The sequence below is a fragment of the Nannospalax galili genome, unplaced genomic scaffold (genome assembly GCF_000622305.1).
Source record: "Nannospalax galili isolate Female #2095 unplaced genomic scaffold, S.galili_v1.0 scaffold633, whole genome shotgun sequence".
Lineage (NCBI taxonomy): Eukaryota > Metazoa > Chordata > Mammalia > Rodentia > Spalacidae > Nannospalax > Nannospalax galili.
The window spans coordinates 6,786,023-6,806,377 of record NW_008336075.1 but is presented as its reverse complement, the minus strand read 5'-3'; the positions used below and the strand labels follow the sequence as shown (position 1 = coordinate 6,806,377).

Here is a 20,355-nt window from a genome sequence, read left to right as displayed (position 1 = left end):
CTCTCTCTCTCTCTCTCTCTCTCTCTCTCTCTCTCTCTCTCTCGGTTGGTTTTTTTGATACAGGGCCTTCCTACAGCCCCATGTGCCACTGTGCCCATTCACGATAATTTTTTTTAATTTGAAAAAAGATTCTGCCGAGTGCCCAGCTGCCTTACAGGTCTAGAAAGGATCTAAAAGAACCCCAGGAAGGATTTTTCCAAGAAAAATTCACATGCATGCACATATAATTTTTTTAAATTGATGGCATATCTGAATTTCTTGACAAGCAATCTGTGATTCTACCTGAGAGGTCAGAGATAAATTAGATACATACAGAAGACAACACATACAGTCACAGTTTTTAAATGGGGCAGTTCAATTCAGGAAAATAAAAACTGTACAAAAGAAATGTAATACACTGATACCCAGTTGTGGCAGATAGTTACATCATTTAAACAAACACTGAGTATTAATAAACAGAAGTGGTCTGAGGGCTATGTTGAAAAGATAGAAGGGGAAGATTGAGGGCCTGGGAAAGGAAGTATAAGAAAGTTAAGCCTTCATAGTCTACAGTAAGTGCTCACTGTGTGAACATACCCTCAGAGCAGATAAACTTGCTGGTTGTAAGGCAGAAGCCCTTGAGGAGAGCTTGCTAACACATGGGCTGCTGGATGGGGGCCCAAGATATTTCATTTTTAACAAATTTCAACAAATTCTGTATCCTGAGATGCACAAAGATGAAAGAAACAGGGAAAACATAGTCAAAAGTGTTTATTGAAAGGATTAGGTAGTAGGAGTACATGGTGGGGTGTTGTTGACTGTTGTTTCATTTTAAAACTCTTGGGGGGCTGGAGAGATGTCTCAGTTGGTAAAGTGCTTACCATGTTAGCATAAGACCAAAGTTTAGGTCCCCAGCACCCATGTGAAAAGGCAGGCTGTTTTGGTGTGCACTTGTAATCCTACTACTGGAGGTATATAACAGGCAGCCCTCTGGCTCACTAGTCTTGGTGAACTCCAGGTTCAGCAAGCAACCCTGTGTCCAACTCGGATTACACTTTTAAAAAATATATATCATTTAAGAAATATTTATTATTTTTTATTTTATGTGTTTGCGTGTATTGCCTGCATGTAGGTAAGTGCACCTGTGTCATGCAATGCCTGAGGAGGACAGAAGAGGCTGTCGGATCCCCTGGGACTGGAGTTACGGGAAGTTGTTAGCTGCCATGTGGGTGCTGGGATTCAAACCCAGGTCTTCTGCAAGAATAGCCAGTGTTCTTAACTGCTGAGCTTAAAATTTTTATGTATATGAATGTATTGTCTGCATGTATGTAAGTGCACAGTGTGTGCAATGCCCATGGAGGTCAGAAGAGGGTGTCAAGTCCCTGGCACTGGAGTTACAGATGGTTGTTAGCAGTTATGTGGGTGCTGGGAACTGAACCTGGGTCCTCTGCAAGAACAGGCAGTGCTCTTAACTACTGAGACATCTCTCCAGCCCCAACATTTTTTTATACCAAGTACTTTAATAATGTTTTAAGTTTTTATGAAACCACATTAGATATCGATACATCATTGCATCTAAGCTTATGCAGTTCGCCCACAGTACATACTTAACAGCCTTCATGCAAAGCCCATGTTCTTTCATTTTTCTGAGAGCGCCAACAAATAAATGAACTAGTTTGGGGACCAGATAAGCCATCTGAGCTGTATTCCAAGCCTTGGTATCTCCGCAACATGCTCCATAGACCAGGCTGGCCTGGAACTCATAGAGATCCACTTGCCTCTGCCTTTGCCTCCCAAGTGCTGGGATTAAAGGTGTGTGCTACCATGCCCTGTAGTACAGTGCTATTATTATTAATATCCATAGAAATCTTGACTCTTGAAGAAAGTGAGGCATATTTTAATCAAGGAACTAAGAAAAACTGATATTATCACATTTCAAAATGAAATAAGCATCAACTCTCTATTAAACTCCCTTCTGTGGAATATGCCATTGCTAAATTAGGTGGCACTGCATCATCAATAAAGTTTGTAATCTCTGTTCTCAGCATCTCCATGTGGGCTACTGGAGACAGGAATACTCTACCCCTGCATGTGTTTCACTGACTAAGTCTTTCTCTCTTCCATTCAGCTCTGCCCCTGCTTTGGCGGAAGACACTGTCTTGAAGCAGAAGTGCTTACTGACTACTGAGCTCTGAGGCCAACCCGGCCCCTGTAACAGACATGCCCTGCACTCTTCAACCCACTGTCCTGGAATCCAGCCGAGGAGCAAGTCCTTTACGTATAGGTAGAAAGCTTCTACCTGGATTTAACTTTAACTTCACAAAGAAAGAAGCTACATATTCCGTCCAACTGGAAGTCCACCCCACATATCTACTCAACTGAAGATGCCTGGTTTTTTCCTTTCTTTCATTTTGAGTTGCCAATTCCTGAAATGAAATTCCCTAGTTTCCTTCAAGCTCTTGGCTCCACCTAGTGGTTGCCTTTTCATTGCTGTTTTCTCCCAGTGTCAGGGTGAGCACACCTGACCTGAAGGCCTTTGAGAGAAACTGCAATTTTCCATGCATTACCTGGAAACTGGGAATTTAGGAATGGATGCAGATACTGTGTAGGTAGGTTTCAGGCCAGCTCTTTCATAGTTACTATAATACTAAAGAGAAACTGAGGATATACAGGGTTTCAATATGTCTCACATTTTGAATCTTTGTGGAGTAAGGATTTTACTACTCTGAATTTACACCCAAGATAAAGGTTAAGAAGAGCTACGGAGAGATCGTTTCCAGGCATGGGCATGTTTTCCTCAGTCCTCCTTTCCTATAGGAAGTGTTTAAGCATATCAAACTCACCTGTTTGTGACTCAGAGGGGACAGATACCTGAGGCCTGCACGCTTCCTTCTGAGCCAGTGGGGAATGTGGCCCAGTAGCGAGTAGCAATGGCGCCCTTCAGCAGTGCTTCACTTCGGGACCTCCCATTCCTCAGTATATGCTGAATGAATGTAGAACTTGCAAACTGGAAAGCAAAGACAAGAGACACCTGGCTGCAGAATTGGCAGTGAGAGGAGTTTTTTTCTTGACTGGCTCTCAACTAGGGAGCTGTGCACAGTGTACTGAAAGAGGTTGGGTTACATTAGGGAGTTTGTGTCAGTTTAGAAAGTTCTCTAGAATTCCCACCTCTTTTTCCTGTACCAGAAAAAGCTCAGGATATTAAAGTAGTACATGCTTACCACATAAAAGTGTATGGGTCTACCTGTGATCCCAGCACACAGAAATAACACTAATGTAGCTTTAACTATGTAGACTGAAATATCAACACCTCGGTCACCATGGGGAGTACAGTACATAGACAACACTGGTAAAGCCAGTGGTGATATCTTGTTATCAAGGACTGATGTTAAGCTACACCTCCTAGCATTTGTTCAGTTTCCTGCCCATCGCATAGCATGTGTAGAGCCAGGCATTCATTTTAACTTCTCAGCTAAAAGAACGTTCAGCTCTATGATCTTTAAAACATTGTGATTTGTACTCCTGGTATCCTTGTGACATATAATATGCTCGGATAAACACTAGTATATGACTGGAAAGCTCAGGAATTTTAATCTTACATCATTTCCCAGGGAGCTGGAGAAATTGGAAACCACCTTTGTACAAAGTATGTTTGCAAAAGGAGCATTGGCTCTTCTTGCTGGCTGTCTCCCCTTAGCCAGTAACTAGGCTTATACATTTCATTGGCAGTGTTCTAGCGACGCTGTTACAAAAGACATTTTCTCACAATTTTGACACGAGAGCTTGACCCAAATATACTGGACTGAGCATGATAGATCTTTAGTGTCTGACAAGTCTGGGTGGCCTACAGTGTTGCATTGGTAGCCACAGGCTAGCTAACAAATGGTGGCTTAGGAGGCCCAAACGTCCCGTCTTGTTGAGGAGCTAGCACCATCCTTTCTCAGACTCTCCAAATGTTCAAGGAATAGCTGCAGCTACTCCATAGCATTTGGATATCCAGGTACCTGAATTCTTGCCAGTCAAAATATTTGCTAGGGACTTTGTTATTCGTTTGAATCTTGTTAAAAGAAAATCTTACATCCTGACCTGGTATGAAATGGCACACTTAGAAATTCATTCTTGGATGGTGAATTAGCCCTGACAGGTTAGACACCATCAAATATGTTTCCTGTCACGTTTGCTGATGTGCCATTCCTAGAACTGCTGTAATTGCACAGCATATTCTGAGTGAGGCAGAGCTGAGGGCATCTGTGGATGTAACGGGGAAGGGAGGGGAGGTGTGTGAAGCACTCAGGATAACCGCAGGGTGAGGCCACAGGACATGGGTAGGAAGGCAGCTGGTGGTGTGAGGCTGAGTTAGGAAGAGGGGCAGCTGGCAGCACTGGCAGCTGTAGTGATGGTTTGTGTCACTACTCTGGGATCACTGGGAATAGTGCTTCAGCAGCTGCTCTGCTGCCTGCCCGGAGGGAGCTTCCAGGAGAGGATCTTGACAAGGTTCACAATCGAGCCCTGATCAGGGTAGGGGACTTGGTGTGGCAGTTTCATTCAGGTGTGCTTGTTTTAGTTATCAGCTGTAGACTGCCTCAGTGCAGGCAGGATTCTTATAAAGAATCTGTGAGATCTGAACTCTTGACAGCTTGTTGGTGGCCTCTCCCTTCTACACAGGGGAGACACTTAACACAGGTTACTCCATTCCTGCTCCAGTTGCTGCTGAACAGAGGAGCAAGCAGGTCCCTTAGCATTTTGCACTGCATTGAGAAAACATTTTTTGAAAATATGTTCTATAGTTCTACTGTCTCTAGTGTTTGCTTTTGCACAGTCACAGGCGTTCTGAGTACATTGGAGGATGAGAGCCCTGAGCTGTTTCTAGGATCTAGACTGCTTGTTCTCTTATGTTCTCAGTTCTGGCTAAAATTTGGACCTGTGTCCCTATAACTGAGCCCCAGGAGGAAAGCCCTGCTGTCCCTTCAGAGCCCTTGCTGGATTGTTTGCTGGTTGCTCACCTGCTGAACAGTTTTCACAGTTTTCAAAGGAAGAGTCTTGAGAGGCAAAATTCTTCTCATTTAGCAAGGTTCATATTCTTATTTGTTCTCTGTTTTAATTTTGTTGTTTTGAGACAAGGTTTCACAATGTAGGCTAGGCTGGCCTTGAACTCATGGCAGTCCCCCTGCCTCAGCCTCCCAAATGCTGGGATTGCAAGCATGTACCACCATGCCTAGTATACGTTTGTTCTGATAGGTTTTTGGTTGGTTGGTTGGTTGCTGCTGTTTTCTTTTTTTAAATTGTTTCTAGGGATCAAACCTGGACCCTTGTACATGTTAGAAAATCTCTGCCAATATTCCTGTTCTATAGCATGCCAGAGATAGCAAATACTTCACCACTCAGTTCTGCCAGTACTACACAGAATCATCAGAGGACAGAACACATGTGTTCACTGCAGCTTATTTATAGTATAGCTCTGAGCCCTGGCTTCCAGCTTTGGAGAAGAGTAGAATGCTGCCTGGGAGGTGTCCAGTTGGGCCCCACAGCAACATCAGTCAATCCAGGAATTCAGCATTTTGAGACACTGTGATCCTCAAGGCTGCAAGGTGGAATTATGGGTCTCAGTTGAGAGTCTTTGGAGAGCCTGCCAGTGCTATTTAATGCTGCTCTTGGCCATGTGCTGTTTGGAAACTTGGATAAAGAATGTCTTTATAAATTGTCCCTTTTTTGTTGTTGTTTTCTCTGAAAAGTTGAAAGCCATTCTTGAATGACCAGGAACAGGTTGGAAACTTCCCAGTATTTCAGCTCCCAGGATGAGGAGCTTCGTTTGGGTTTTGGAAATTTTCCTAAAACTGAATTCCGCTGTGAGCATGTTGGTGGAACTACGATTCTTTCTCAGTTCTGTACCTCCCTTATTTGATTGCATTGTTTGAGACAATATCACTAAGTTCTCAGGATTTCTTCTCATTAGAGAGTTTTTTGTTTTTTATTTTTTCAAAGAACTCTTTGCTCTTTTTGTTTTCTGAACTGGATATAATAGACGGTTATGAGGACTCACTAACAATTTTGTGTTTACTTTTCCTATGTAAAGCTCTGTAGCAGTGTGGAAACTGTAATTTATTTTTGTATCGAGTGCACTATATTCAGTGAGTTCCCTTTGTATATGGCTTGTATTAGAAGCACTGCACTGAACTGTGAGTTGTCTGTACACTGAAGCAACCCCATTCCAATAAAACTTCTGTGAGGTATTCATGTTTTATGAGAAAAATCTTGGGCATGCACTACCTGCAGGCTGACCCTGGCAGAATTGTTAAGACAGAGCCACCACTAATAGGAACTGGAGAGAGTAAAGCAAAGCACTGGCACAGAGTTCATGATTCATGTCAATGTGAGTGGAAGATTGGGAGTGGAGACCTTCCAAAGGTTACAAAACCTCATTGGGAGTTGGGACATGACTCAGTGGGTAAAGTACTTGCCATGCAAGTATGAGGACCTGCATTGAAATCCTCAGACTCTAGTAAAGTTAGAAATGCTAGCACATGTCTATAATCTTTGCACACTTAAAATCAGATGGGAGGCAGAGACGGGAGAGTCCCCTGAAGCTCACAGGCCGGCTAACGTGGCGTACTCAGCAGCAGACAGCCAGAGAGACCCTGCCTAAGGTGGGAGGCAAAACCACCTGAGGTTGTCCTCTGATCTCCATATGCATACTGAGGCACGCATGCTCCCCTACTCACAAGATATTTGTTTTTAAGAATGGAGCTGGAGAGATGGCTCAGCAGTTAAGAACACTGGCTGCTCTTGAAGAAGAGCCCGGTTTGAATCCTAGCACTAACAACCATTGGTAACTCGAGTTCCAGGGAATCCAACACCCTCTTCTGTCCTCCGTGGGCACTGCACAGCACGAATGCACGTACATACATACATACATACATACATACGTACATACATACAGGCATAACACTCACACACATAAAATAAAATTTTTTTAAAAGCCTTCATTGGTCAGTGAGCATGAATATACATGCCTGTAATCCCAGTACTTGGGAGGTTAAAGCTGGGGAGTTGAGAGTTTGAGACCAGCCTAGGCTATATAGTAAGGCTGTCTCAAAAAAAACAACAACAACAACAAAAGCCTCATTGGTCATACCCAGCGTATCCTGGAACAGTATCATCCCAGGGAGCATAGGATAGTAGAAACACATCTTTGGAAGTTAGCCTGCACTACTTAGTAGCCACAAGACAAGGACTAAATCATTTCACAGACCCAAGTCTCAGCACTTCCATCTACGAGGGCACATGCAGTGAGGTCATAGCCACTCCCTAAGAGTAGACATCGCCTGTCCTTCCCCAGTCCCTTCCTTCATGCAGTCTGAATAGCAGGGCTGCCCAGGTCATTTGGGTGACTTCTGCTGGACCAAGACACAGGATAGCAAGGTTCCTGAGAGAAGTTGGAAAACTTCTCATTCCCTCACTTCTTCCTCTGCCTGAAGAGGCAGAGTTTTTCTAGGAGCCTTGTGCCTGAAGGGCAGGAGCCTGGGCTCAGTCACCCGTGCTAGAAGCTCTCCTAAAGGAGGTTTTTAACAATAAGTAACAAAAGCCATTCTGACTTAAGCAAGACAACTCATGGGAAAGTTATGAGTTCTTTATACCCACAGGAAGATGGAGCATGGGGCAGGAACAGGGTGTGTGAACCAGTCCCCAGGTTTCCACCCTGCTGCTGTGAGACAGGCACTCTTCACTGCTGCCTGAATCAGAGGGTGAGGCCCCTGCTCAGGCTGTGGTTCCCAGAAAGAAAAGAGAATGGATAGTGGGCTACCAAAATACCCAAATAAGCCCACCATGTCACCCAAATGGGGTTTCTGTGGCTAGCACTGAGCAAATCCTGGAGGGGCTGCAGGTGCAGCCGTTCATCTCCTGTGCTTAGGTTCCACAACTCCATTTGAGGTGGAGCAGAGGGTCAGCAGAGCAACCCTTTGTTCTCTACAGACCAGATTCACAGCTAGCTAGTGCATGGTCCCAGGCTAGCAAAGGAAGCCTTGAGGAGAAAAAGATTGTCAAGATGACCTGTCCTGGCCCCTTAAGGCTGGGAATGTAGCTCAGTTGGTAGAGTACTTGCCCAGCAAACATAAAGCCCTGGGCTCAGGCATAAAACAGTGCATGAATGCCTTTAATTCCAGCACTTGGGAGGTAGAAGCATGAGGATCAGAAGTTCAAGGTCATCCTTAGCTACAGCAGGATTTTGAGGCCAGCCTGGATTACATGAGATTTCTCACCTCACCCATTCCCCCCCTCAAAAAAAAAGAAAAAGAAAAAAAGAAAAAGATGACCTGCCCTAGCCCTTCCATGTGTAGATAAAGAAACAGTCCCAAAGAGGCACAGGGACTAGTCCCAGATCAGAGACTCCAGTTCCAAATCCAGATCTTCAGACGCCAGGGCACCAACTCTGGTTCTCATCTGCATCCCTTGATACTGCTTGTCTCCATGAACCAGAACTGCAGCAAAGAGTAGTCCCAGCTGCTCTCTGCCTCACTGAAGCACTTCTCCAGGGTCTGGAATTTATACCAGCGGGAGCTTATCAGTGTCAAAACAACAGTTTTCCAAAGGAAAGAAAGCACCAATACACAGATCTGGGGGACCTGTATATGTCTGCTGTCCTTCCGGATTCCTCGGGGCACTTTTCTCTCCCAGGAGTGCAGCCAGTACCCCCACCATGGTATGATTTTTCTATATCTGTCATGTGTTCCTAAATCCTATATGCCTTTCTAGCCTTCTGGGTGCCATCCAGCTGCTGAGCCCACAAATTTATTGGAAAAGCGGCACCCTCTCCTCAGAACTCTTCCTTGGATTGCTACTGGCTGTTTTATTTTGGAGGCAGGGTCTCAAGTTTGAGGTTGGCCTCAAATTCACAGTGGAACTAAAGGTGGTCTTGAACTCCAGATCATCCTGTCTCCATCTCTTAAGTGCTGGGATTTCAGGTATATACCACCATGCCTGGTTTTTGTAGGTGTTAGAGATCAAACCCAGGGCGTTGTGCCTGCTAGGCAAGCACTCCACCAACTAAGCCCTATTCTCAGTGCTGCTGCTGGCTCTCAATCTTGTTTCAGGTTACAGACTTGCAAATCTGGATACATGGGAGATCTGTGCACTATTTTACAGGCTCATTCATCCCTTAGAAACTATGCAGCTGGCAGCCCTATTCAGTGGGCAAAAGAACTGTCAGGCTAGAGGATCTGTTGGGAGTGAAGTGAGCAGAGAAGCCTGTTCCAAGAAAATCTAGTATAAAGGAACTGGCCTCCATTGGCAGAAAGTGCCCAGAGGCTGAAGAAAAGCAGGAAGATCTAGGATTGCAGAGTGCAGTTTCATTGGGTCTTACAGAAGCATGGCCAGGGCAGCAGCAAGACCAGTGATCCCTGAAATTCAAGTCTAAGGGAGGAGCTAGAATACACCTGGTTTATCTCAAGCTAACATCAAGGATGCCAGGCATAGTCCTGGTGCCTACAGGGCCAGAGTTTGGTTGTAAAGCTCCGCATAGCACTCAGGGTTTTGTTTATCTCTAGTACGCTGGGAGATTGTGGGGGAGAACCCGCCCCAGTTACTCAGGAGTCAGCATGACACAAATCAGGATGGCTGCCTTCAGGTCAAGCTAGGTCCCTACAGAAGGCAGCTAGCTGTCAGCTCCTTTCACAAATAGATGCTCTTTAGACTACTAAAGTCTCAGCCTAGAATATGAAGGCGAACACTTCTAAGCACAGTACACAAATCGACCCCTTGGGCTCTTGTTCACCATTTCCCTTTGCCTTATCTTTGTAAAATGATGATGTTTATGATTCCTGCTTCATACTATGGTGAAAATTACTTGGGAAGACACTGTAGTGTGCTATACAGCAGTTGGGGAGAGGGCTTAGTGGAGAAAGTGCTTGCAGCACAAGCATGGGGACCTGAGTTTGGATCGCTCACAACCACATAAAAGCTGAGCATGGTGGTGTGTGCCTGTAACTCTGGTACTAGGGAGCCAGAGACAGGAAGATCCTTGGGACTTACTGGCCAAACAGTCTAGCTGAAATGGCAAGCTCTAGGTTGAATGAGAAATATGTCTCAACAAATAAGATGGAAAGCAATAGATGAAGACACCCAAAGTTGACCTGTCCTCCATACATATTGGCAAGCACAGATACACAAACATAGAGCAAACAAACACACAAAGGTCTACACAGTAAATGTTCTGTGGATGGATGGATGGATGGATGGGTGGTACATGTGTCATGGCAAGCATGTGTCAGCTCTCTCCCTTCACCATGTGTGTTCCAGAGGTCACTGAGGTTGAGTCTGGTGGCTAGTGCTGTTACCCACTGAGCCATCCCCCAGTCCCTAAATACTTCATGCTAGATGTTTTTAATAGTGGTGGTGATATGTCCCTAGCCAGCCTTTAGCCCCTTGCTTCCTTCCCACTCACCTGGTGATTTCCAGGTGAATCCAGTCACCATTTAAGAAGGCCTGATATCACCCTTAGGGAAAAAGTACTGACCAGAGCAGATTCTTGGTAACTGCTCACTTGGTTGCCTCACCTGTCCATTTTTGACTTCCCTCAGGGTTTCCTCATTCTGGGTACATGACCTCATGTCTGCCTCAGAGATGAAAGCCTCAGGCAGGAGCGCTCTCAACAGTCCTTCTTGCATCTGTGCGCCCATTCCTTCCCGTCAAAATGGAAGTGAAAGTATGGAAGGGCTCATCCTGTAGCTCCGTCTTCTCGTCTTTCCTGTATCTCTCTCAACAGCTTCATCTTTGCATTGGAACCCTTCCAAATGTTTCCCAGTTTAAAACAAACGAGCAAGACTCTTTCTGTCCCTCTCCCTCTAGCTCCTCCTCTTTGACATACCTTTTGTCTGCTATGCCTGGCTCCAGCATCCTTTTCCAGGTGTGCCTAGCCTTGTGGCCTCGTAGCATTTGTTGTCAGCCTCCCCTCTTTTCTTATTTTACCATATATGACAGATGACAGAGCAGTAGACAATCTCAGTGGCTGACAAGGAGCAGTACACAGTTTGCAGGGCTTGTTACAGATGGAAATGAAGGTCCTAATCAAAACTGATGGGAATTTCAAGACAAGGACAGCAGACCATTAAACCAAGCACATGACCCTTCAGGGGTGACCCGCCTTACAACAAGATGTCTCACTCACACTGCACATTTCATCACAAGCAACAGAATCACTCCCAGTCTGAGAGCGACCCAGACTGAGAGACTTGAGGCTTTTTTTTTTTTTTTTTCTGATCCCCGGGGGGAGGAAAAGGGGATGGGAGGGGCATGCTTGGGGTGGTCCATTTCTGCCTGGAAGTGAACGCACCCCCCCCCTGTTGTAGTTCAAGCTTAAAAAAAAAAAAAGTAGAGAGGTTTTTTTTTTTTTTTTTTTTTTCTGATCACAGAGGAGAGGAAAAGGGGATGTGAGGAGCATGCTTGGGCTGGTCCATTTCTGCCTGGAAATGACTGACACCCATCCCTGTTGCTGGCATTTTATTGGCCAGAACAAAGCACAAGGTCTGTGTCCGTTCAGAAAGGTGGGGCAAGGGCAGGGCATTGGCTGACTCCAGAGTAACAGCATACTACGCCAGGTTTACCTTCTAGATTCCACACCATCTAGATTCTCTGCCAGTTTGACTCTGCTTGACTTCCTTTGTTAACTCCCTCCTTCAGGGAAAGGACCTTCATTTGTTTGTTTGTTTGTTTATTTTTTTGAGACCCAGTCTCCCTCTAGCCCCAGCTGGCTTGGAGCTCCCTATGTAGACCAGACTGACCTAGAACTCACAGATATCCAGCCTGCCTCTGCCTCCTGAGTGCTGGGATTAAAGGGGTGCACCACCATGCTGGGTGGGATCTTTATTCTTGGTCCCAAGTCCTGTTCTTACTTCAATCTCCTGAGGCTTTGTAGACAGCTCCTGTGGCTTCGAATTCATTCATGTACTGGGCCCCCAAATCCCAGTCTCTGGGCTGCATCTCCACCAGCTCCCTCCTCCCAGCCCCATTTGGGTTTTTCAGGAACAACTCAGACTCAAATCTTTTTTTTTAATTTTCATTTTACTTGTTACTTTATGTGTGTGAGTGCATTGCTTGTAGCCATGGAAGTGTACCCATGTGGTGCAATGGCCTTGGAGGTCAGAACAGGTGGTCAGCTCCCCTGGAACTGGAGTTAGAGGCAGTTGTCAGCCACCATGTGGTCCTCTGCAAGAGAAGCCAGTGCTCTTAACCACTGAGCCATCCCTCCAACCCCAGACTCAGTATATCTTAAACCAACCCCATGTCAATGCACACAGTTCTCACTTCAGAGGGAACAAGAGATGGTTTATACTGGAGCAAAATGTAAGTAACCCTGGCCTGGGAACACAGACTAAGGTTATGCCAAATACTGTGTTCCGACATGGTCTTATTTCTATGAACTTTTTATAGTAACAGACCAAAGTTAAAAATGAAGGCACTGGTTTTTAATCGGGTAGGCCAATTGCAACAAGGCAGAGAAATGTCTGCCGTGACCTCAGATGCTATCTGTCAACACTCCTAGCTTGTGGGTTGGTGGAAGCTAGGGGTCTTGTTTGTACATTTCCAAAGGACTTACCTAATAGTTACAAGGATGTTAGGTCAGACACAGAGGTGGACAATGAATGGCTGTTAAGGGTAATAGAATGCCCTGGTTGCAGAAAGCCACATTATCAATCAGCCACTTCCCTCCCTCCTGAGAGGACTGTTTGTTGAGACAGCCTGTTTCCCAAGACAGCCTGTCTCCTTGAGCAGAGTCTCAAGAAGAGATCATAAACCCCCTGTGTCTCAAGATAAACCAGAGCAAAAGGTGCCAGGAAGAAGGGGACCATAAAAGGACCATCGACTTCTCAAAAGCACCCCTGATCTGTACACAGTTAGCCAGCCACAGCTCTATATAAGTCCCAAAGGTCCCTCCCTGGGGGCAGCAATTGCTTCCAGCATGTGGGAAGGCTGCTGTCCCTTGCTGAGGTGCTTCAATAAACTCAGTCTTATCTGAGGTCATGTATGGTCTCCTTTTTTCTCTCCTATTGTTCTTGTATTCTGTGCTCCAGAACCTAACAAAGAGGGCTAAAGATGCCCCAGGGGATATGGCTCTCAGCCTCTCACATTCCAGCTCATCACAGTCATCCAGTCAGCCGTGCAAAGGGGTTAACATAGGTGTGGCTTTTTTCTAGGAACTTGCTTTCAAACTCCCAACCCGCCACTCAGCAAAACAGCTGGTTCAGGAAGCTCAGATCTCAGTGATTTGTCTTACTGCCCTTAATTCGCTTCTCTTTCCTGCCCATCAGTCTTCAAGGCCTGCTTCATCTCTCTGAAATCTTATTAACAGTGTGTGTGTGTGTGTGTGTGTGTGTGTGTGTGTGTGTGTACACATACACATGTGCATGCTACCATTTGTGTGTGGAGGACAGCATGCTGGAATCTGGTTTCTCTTCTCACCACGTATGTCCCAGGGATCAAACTCTGGTCGTCAGGCTTGGTGGCAAGCACCCTCTGAGCCATCTTGCCAGTCCTCCCAGATAGGCACTGTATTAGTCACTTTTCTGTTGCCATGATAGAAATACCATGACCTAGGGAACTTATAAAAGGAAGATTTTATTTGAGCTTATGGTTCCAAAGGAGCAAGAGTCCATCATGGCAGGGAGGCATGGTGGCTGAGGTGCCTGGAAGAGGAACAGAAGCTGAGCTCTCACATCTTCATACAGGCACAAGAAGCAAGAGAGAAACTTAAGTGACGTTCTTCCTCCAGCATGGCCAAACCTTCTAAGACCTCTCAAAACAGTGCCACCAACTTGGGACAAAATGTCCAAATACTTGGCATCTGTGGGGGACATTCTCATTCAAACCAGCACAGGCACCAAACTAAAGTATGGTAAGGTAAACTAAAGTATGATTTTTACCAAAGTCTAATTTGGTGAGACTAATAAGTTTTGGGGGCTTGCTTGCAGAGCATGGGTAAGGGGTTACATATAGAGTGTGGGTGACGCCCCCGCCAAGCAGCTGCCTCACTACATAGTCCCACCTCACTATGAGTGGTGACCTCATGAAAGCTACATCATTGCAATTTTTTTCTTTTACCATGCTTATGTTTTTGAGGATTTCGAGGGTTTTTTTTTTAATTAGTCTTTTACTTTTTGTATAGTCTAGCATCTTAGCATCATTGATAGTTAGGGAAGAAGACCGGGGAAGAATAGCTGGAGTCTTGGCTGAGGACTTTTTCTATTTATTTCTTAGGAAGGGTTAACAGTTTTATTACCACTTCCATAGATCTGCTTCCATTGTATTGTTTTGTTCTGATTGCTATAATGGCATCTTGTGACCAGAGAAAAAAGCACCACACAACAAACAGAACCAACAGGATAGATGTATATAAATATTTGAGGTTGGGTATTTATTAGAGGACCGGTTCACATGGTGGTAGAGGCTGAGAAGTCCCACACAGTTGCCACAGGCTGGAGCCCCTGAGATGCTAATTAGGTGGCTCTGCCCCAGGAAGCTGAGAGTTCAGTCTGAGGCTGAAGACCTGAGAGCCCAGAGGACTTTGGTACAATTCTGAAGTCCACAGATTGGCTTGCCTGGAGAACTGGTGTCCAGGCCAAGTAATAAGTAGTGCTAGCTCTCCCAGGGAAGAGAGCAGTTTGCCTTGGGTATTTATTTGTTCTCTGCAGGGTCTATAATGTTGTAGGGTGCCCAATCCACATTTAAGTAACTATTGCCCACCTTGTGTACCCAGATATACACACTAACCTCTGGAAATATCCCCAGAGACACACTGAAAATACCACATTGCCAAGCTCCTGATACTAATCCAGTCAAACTGACACCTAGAATGAGGTGCTTTCCATCACCAGTAAGTCTCAGTGGTAGGAGGATTGCAGTAGGAGTCCTGTTTTGTTTTGATATAGAGTCGTGTGTAGCCTGGGCTTGCCTTGGACTCACTATGTAAGTAAGGATGACCTTGGACTTCTCTGACCTTCCTGCCTCTACATCCCTAGTGTTGGGACTACAGGTGTGCTGGGGATGGAACTCAGGGTTTCATGCATACTAAGGCAAGCACTCTACCAACAGAGCCACATCCCAGACTGAGTGTGGGATTTCTAACCCAGTTGCTATCTTCATTAACAAAGCATGTTTTATTCTAGGAAAAAAAAAATACTGACTGCTTGAAGTCAGTCATATTAGCCTCTCCCCTCAGCCACATTGAAAGCTACTTTGGAGGTCTTCAATCACCAGTAAGACAGAGTCTAAACATAGAGAAGTAGAGAAGTGCTGCCAGCAAAGCGGCAGGCGGTAAAGGAAGTGCTGGGCCCTCATCCCCAGAGACAGTAGAAGAAAAGAAGGGGGGCCAGGAATGTAGCTCTGTTGGTATTATATGGCACTATCCCTGGGGAGAGGTGAAGAAACTGTCTGCTTTCCCCAGATAGGGAACCAGTAACAAAGCAAAGAAAGGATACCACCAAATTCCAACTTGGTGACCCAGTGAGTTTTAGAGAGGTTTCTTACAGGAGCAGAAATGACTTTTGGTATCACCAAAAGACTGCAGCACTATGGGTGATGGCTCAGGAAAGTTGGAAACCTGACACTCATTGCACAACTTGCAGGGGCTGGAGAGTGTCTCTTCAAGCAGCTCAGCAGGTTTCTGCCATTTCCAGCAGCTCAGCTTGTCTGAGTGTCTCTCAGACGTCTTTGCTGCTTGCTGTATATATGCTGGGGAGGGAGGGACCTAGTATATCTGGTCAGTTTTAGGGGCTTCCTGAAGCCTTTGAGTTACTTCCTGGGCTTAAGGAACTTCCCTTCAAAAAGAAATGTTTCCTCTCCCTTTGGAACATCCTGTGTCTCTGGGACCTTTCTGACAAGATGGAAGGTTTTATCCCAGAGGAAACAAATCACATAACGGCTGGTAGAGTGCTCAACCTATTATGTCCAAAGCCCTGGGTTCCATCCCCAGCACCACATAAACTGAATGTGCTGGTGCATGACTGGAATCCCAGCACTCAGAAGGTACAGGTGAGAGGATCAAGAGTTCAGGGTCATCCTTGGCTACATAGTGAGTTCAAGACTAGCCTGAGCAGTATGACTATCTCAAAAGTCAGAGAAGACAAAGAAGAGACCAGAACTTTGCAGACTGAGGCACTGTATTGTTCTTCCCGTAGCTGTGACAAAATACCCAACAAGATACGACTTAAGTGGGGAAGGGTTTGTTTTAGTTCTTATTTCCTGGGTATAGTCCATTGAGGTGGGAAAGGCATGGCGGCAGAAGCATGAAGCAGCTGGTCACCTCCAGTCAGGAAGCAGAGAGATGAATGCTAGTGCTCAGCTTGCTTTCTCCTTTTCATTCATTTCAGGACCCCAGTTCATGTGTTGCCCACATTTAGAGTGTGTTAGATTAAGAAGAGCAGAAAATGGAAAGTTTAGAAATAAGAGCCCGAACCACATCTGCCTCAGGCAAGGAATGTGTCCTTTATTCAAGGTATCACAGCAAAGGGCAGAAACCTTCCCACTGGAAGAAGGCATCTGCAACTAAGGGGAAGGAAGTTGGGCTTATATATGAATTTTACTAAGCACAGCTGCAGGAATTTACTAGGTGCCAGGGTCTGGAGTCCTTGGGTGATTGAAGATCCTCCTCCCAAGATTATTTTCTCAGGTGGGGCAGGCAAGTAATCTCAGACACTAAAGAAGATAGGCTGGTTCCACAGTCTCCTTCAGTCCTGGGAGTGACCAGTTGATAAGGCTTGAGCAAAGCCTTATCTAATGCTAATTTAAGGCCAGTTGGCCACTTTAAGGGATTTGTAGTTTTATTGCTTCCCTAATGAGACTTACAGCTCTCCTGCATTTCAAACATTGTATCAGAGTGGATCTTCCCACTTCATTTAACTCAATCAAGATAATCTTTCACCAATAAGCCTAGATGCTGGCCTTCTTGGATTCTAGGTCCCATCAAGTTGACAATATTAACCATCATAGACTTTTGAATGATGTCCTGTTTCTACAGTGAAGACTCGCTTTCCCCAAGTGCTGCTGCTTGCTGCTGGACCCCCACCCAGGATTGACATGCCTTCCCAAGCAGGGAGGGTGGCTTGGAGAAGCAACAGGAAGTCAGTTGGCCCCTCCAAGTCCCAGGCAGCAGAGGGCTTTTGAGGACTGAGGACTTCTAGTATACCTCTCTTCCTCTGTCAAAGTGCCCAGCCCAGCCATCACTTTCCTGTGCCTTTGACCTGAGTACCCCCTGGACATGTGAACACCCACCAGAGTCATCCCTGAGGGAAGCATCATGGGTAGCTTGAGATAGGAGGGGACATCTAGGGTTGAGCCACATGCCTGCACTAAGGCCTAAGCAGGACCCAGTGTACTGATGACATTGGCTTTTTGATGCTGTTGGGATGAAAGGACCACTGGTAGGGACACAGAGGTGTAAGGGTGACAGTGTCTGATGTAGAGAGGATAGCGGCGGCCCCAGGTGTGGGCAGGGCAGAACTCACAGGTGGGGAAATGGAAGCATTTGGGCTCCCCTGGGTCTGGAGATCCCAGGAGGTCTCTGTGGTAGCCCACAGGTGAAGCTTAGGGGAAGAGCAGGTTTATAGGCGTGTAGAACTTCAGCTCATCAGAGGGCCAGCCTAGACCTTGGCACCAGCTGCAGCTACCACTGGCTGAAACAGTTTGTCCCTCTGTCCCATTTGTGCAAATTGTATTGCTGTTCCTTGGACATAGACTTCTAACGGGCTTGGCCATGTACTCTGGACACTGGAATTGAGTGGACTGGGAACCTGTCACATGTGAGCAGGAACTGTCTGTGCTTACAGCGTTTGGCTTGGTCCCCTTGCTTCTGCCATAAAGGGCAAAGCCCAAGGGTCACTGCTCCTTCAGCCTGGCATCCTGAACAGGAAACATTACAGAGAAGACATGGATCAGATCCTAGTCTGGAGTGTAACCCCACAGCCAACTTACAGCTCTGAAAAGGAATGTGTAGTTAGAAGCCATTCAGATTTTGCGTATGTGTGTGTGTGTGTTCATATGTACAAGTATGTGTGTAAGGGTGTGCATACAGAGGCATCCCGGGTCGTTTCAGGAGCCACCTACCTTTAAAAATTTTTTTTTTTATTATGTTTGTATGATATGAACTGAGCGCATACGAGCAGGCATGTAAAAGCGCCCTGTGGAGGTCAGGGAACACCTCATGAGTCAGTTCTTCCCTCTGCCATGGGATGAAGGGATCCAACTTGGGTCACCAGGTTGGCAGACAAGCACTCTTACCTGTTGAGCCATCACCCCAGCCCTTTATTTTTGTTTTGGAGACAAGGTCTCACTATGTACCCTTGGCCAGCCTGAACCTTGCTATGTAGACCAGGCTGGTCTCAAAAGCACAGAGAACCACCTGCTTCTGCCTCTTGAGTGCTGGGACTAACAGCATGTTCCACCACACCAGCTTCACTGGCCTTTTTAAAAAAAATATTTTTCTGAGGGCTGGAGAGATGGCTCAGCATTAAGAACATTGGCTGTTCTTGCAGAAGACCCAGGTTCGAATCCTAGCATCCACATGGCAGCTAACAACTGTCTGAAACTCCAGTCCCAGGGGATCCAACTTACCTACATGCAGGTAATATAGGCATATACATAAATTAAAAAAATCACAAATAAAAAAAATTTTTTTGAGGCTGGGAAATGGCTCAGCAGTTAAGAGCATTGGCTTTCAACACCCTGCATCTACATGGCAGCTAACAACTGTTTGTAACTCCAGTTACAGGGGATCTGACGCCCTCTTCTGTGCACTTACACACATGCAGGCAAAACACTCATACACATAAAATAAAAAGTAGAATATTGTTATTTAAAAAAATTTCACCTTGGATTTTTGGTGGTGGTAGTGTTTTTTTGTTTTTTTTTTTTTTTTTGAGATAGCATCTCTCATTGGCCTAGGGCTTGCCAATTTGGCTAGGGTGGCTGGGATTATAAGCACAGGCCACCACACCTGGCTTTTTATGTAGACTCTGGGAATCAAAGTCAGGTCCTCATGCTTGCACAAGCACCTTATTGAGCCACCTCCCCAGTCTGGAAGTTGTTGAGCAGAAGCCATTGTGACAGAACTGACAAATGCTAACCTGTGGAATCACTGTGCTCTGTAGCAATTGCCCTCGGGTACAGCTGGACCTCATCCGCTTCATATATCAAACTGACTACAATCTCCCACTCACACTCTACCTACCTAATGGTCTTGAGGCAAGAGGGACAAGCCTGAGGGACAGCTGATCTGGGTGGGATGCTTGCTCCCACACTTCAGACACTGCTCCCAAACAGCCCTTGTGGGCAAGACCTAAGATGGCTGTAGATGGACTTATTCCCATATACTATTATTTATACCAGGTGAGATTCACCGGAGGGCCAGCAGCATTCTTCCATGCTTTTTCCATCTGGCCTCAGCTTGCTCCTCTCACAGGTACCTGCTGTTATGAGCACATCTTGTCAGTGTCATGAGGCCTGGCTTCCCAGCAGTATGGGGCCACATCTAAACCCCTCCAGTATCCCCACGCCTGGTTTGGCACAGGTCCCTCAGTAAAGATTTGTTGAGAAAGACATGGCTCAACGAATCCCTGTTTAGGAAGCACTCTTGTGCTTGGGACTGTTTCTCACATTCTGCTAGCTGGTACAGAACTGCCTTGCAAGCCCTCAGATCCCCAGAACTGCCTTTTATTGTAGCTAGCATGTTTCTGGATGTTAAGAACACTGAATATGCTAAAATAGTGAATTTATCTTTTGGGCATGTGTGGTATATGCATATATAAGGGTGCACTTGCCTGTGCAGTGTGAGCGTGTGTGTGTGTAGGCCAGTAGGCCAGAAGAGGTCAACATTGGGTGTCTTCCTTTATGACTCCCACCTTTTTTTCACTCTCTGTGTGGAGCACAGACAACTTGGAAGTCAATCTCCACCATGTGAGTCCCAGATACCATGGTAGGTTATCAGGTTTGGTAAAAGGCACCTTTGGCACCTTGACCTGCTGAGCCATCTCACCAGCCCTTCATCTTATTTTTTGAGACAGGTTTTTTCACTGAACCTGGAGCTCACTCTTTTAGCTAGACTGGCTGGCCAGAAAGCCCCTGGGATTCCCCCACTGCTGGCCTTTCAAACACACACCATCAACCTGGTTTTTATGTGGGTTTGGGAATTCAAGCACAGGTCCTCATTCTTGCACAGCACACACTACTGCCTGAGCCATCTTCCAGGCCCTAGGGATATCTTTTTCTTCAAATGCAATGTGTACTGCCTCAGGGTCAGGACACAGGGGATGGTTATATAGTCAAGTCATGGATCCCAATGTAGCTAATTTTTTTTTTTTTTAAAGTAGTAAAAAGATCCCTCCAGCCTTCTGC

General features: G+C 45.8%; 1 protein-coding gene across 4 annotated transcripts in view; it reads left to right on the top strand.

Moving 5' to 3' along the window:
* Window positions 1–6,201, top strand: part of Epb41l5 (erythrocyte membrane protein band 4.1 like 5) — a 142,723-nt gene extending 136,522 nt beyond the window's left edge. For all 4 annotated transcript variants that reach the window (XM_029562404.1, XM_017797571.2, XM_008830872.3 and 1 more), the window contains exon 25: window positions 2,108–6,201. In XM_029562404.1, coding sequence (XP_029418264.1) covers window positions 2,108–2,174 — 67 coding nt within the window. In that variant the 3' untranslated portion in view covers window positions 2,175–6,201. The remainder of the gene's footprint in view (window positions 1–2,107) is intronic.
* Window positions 6,202–20,355: the final 14,154 nt, after the last annotated feature.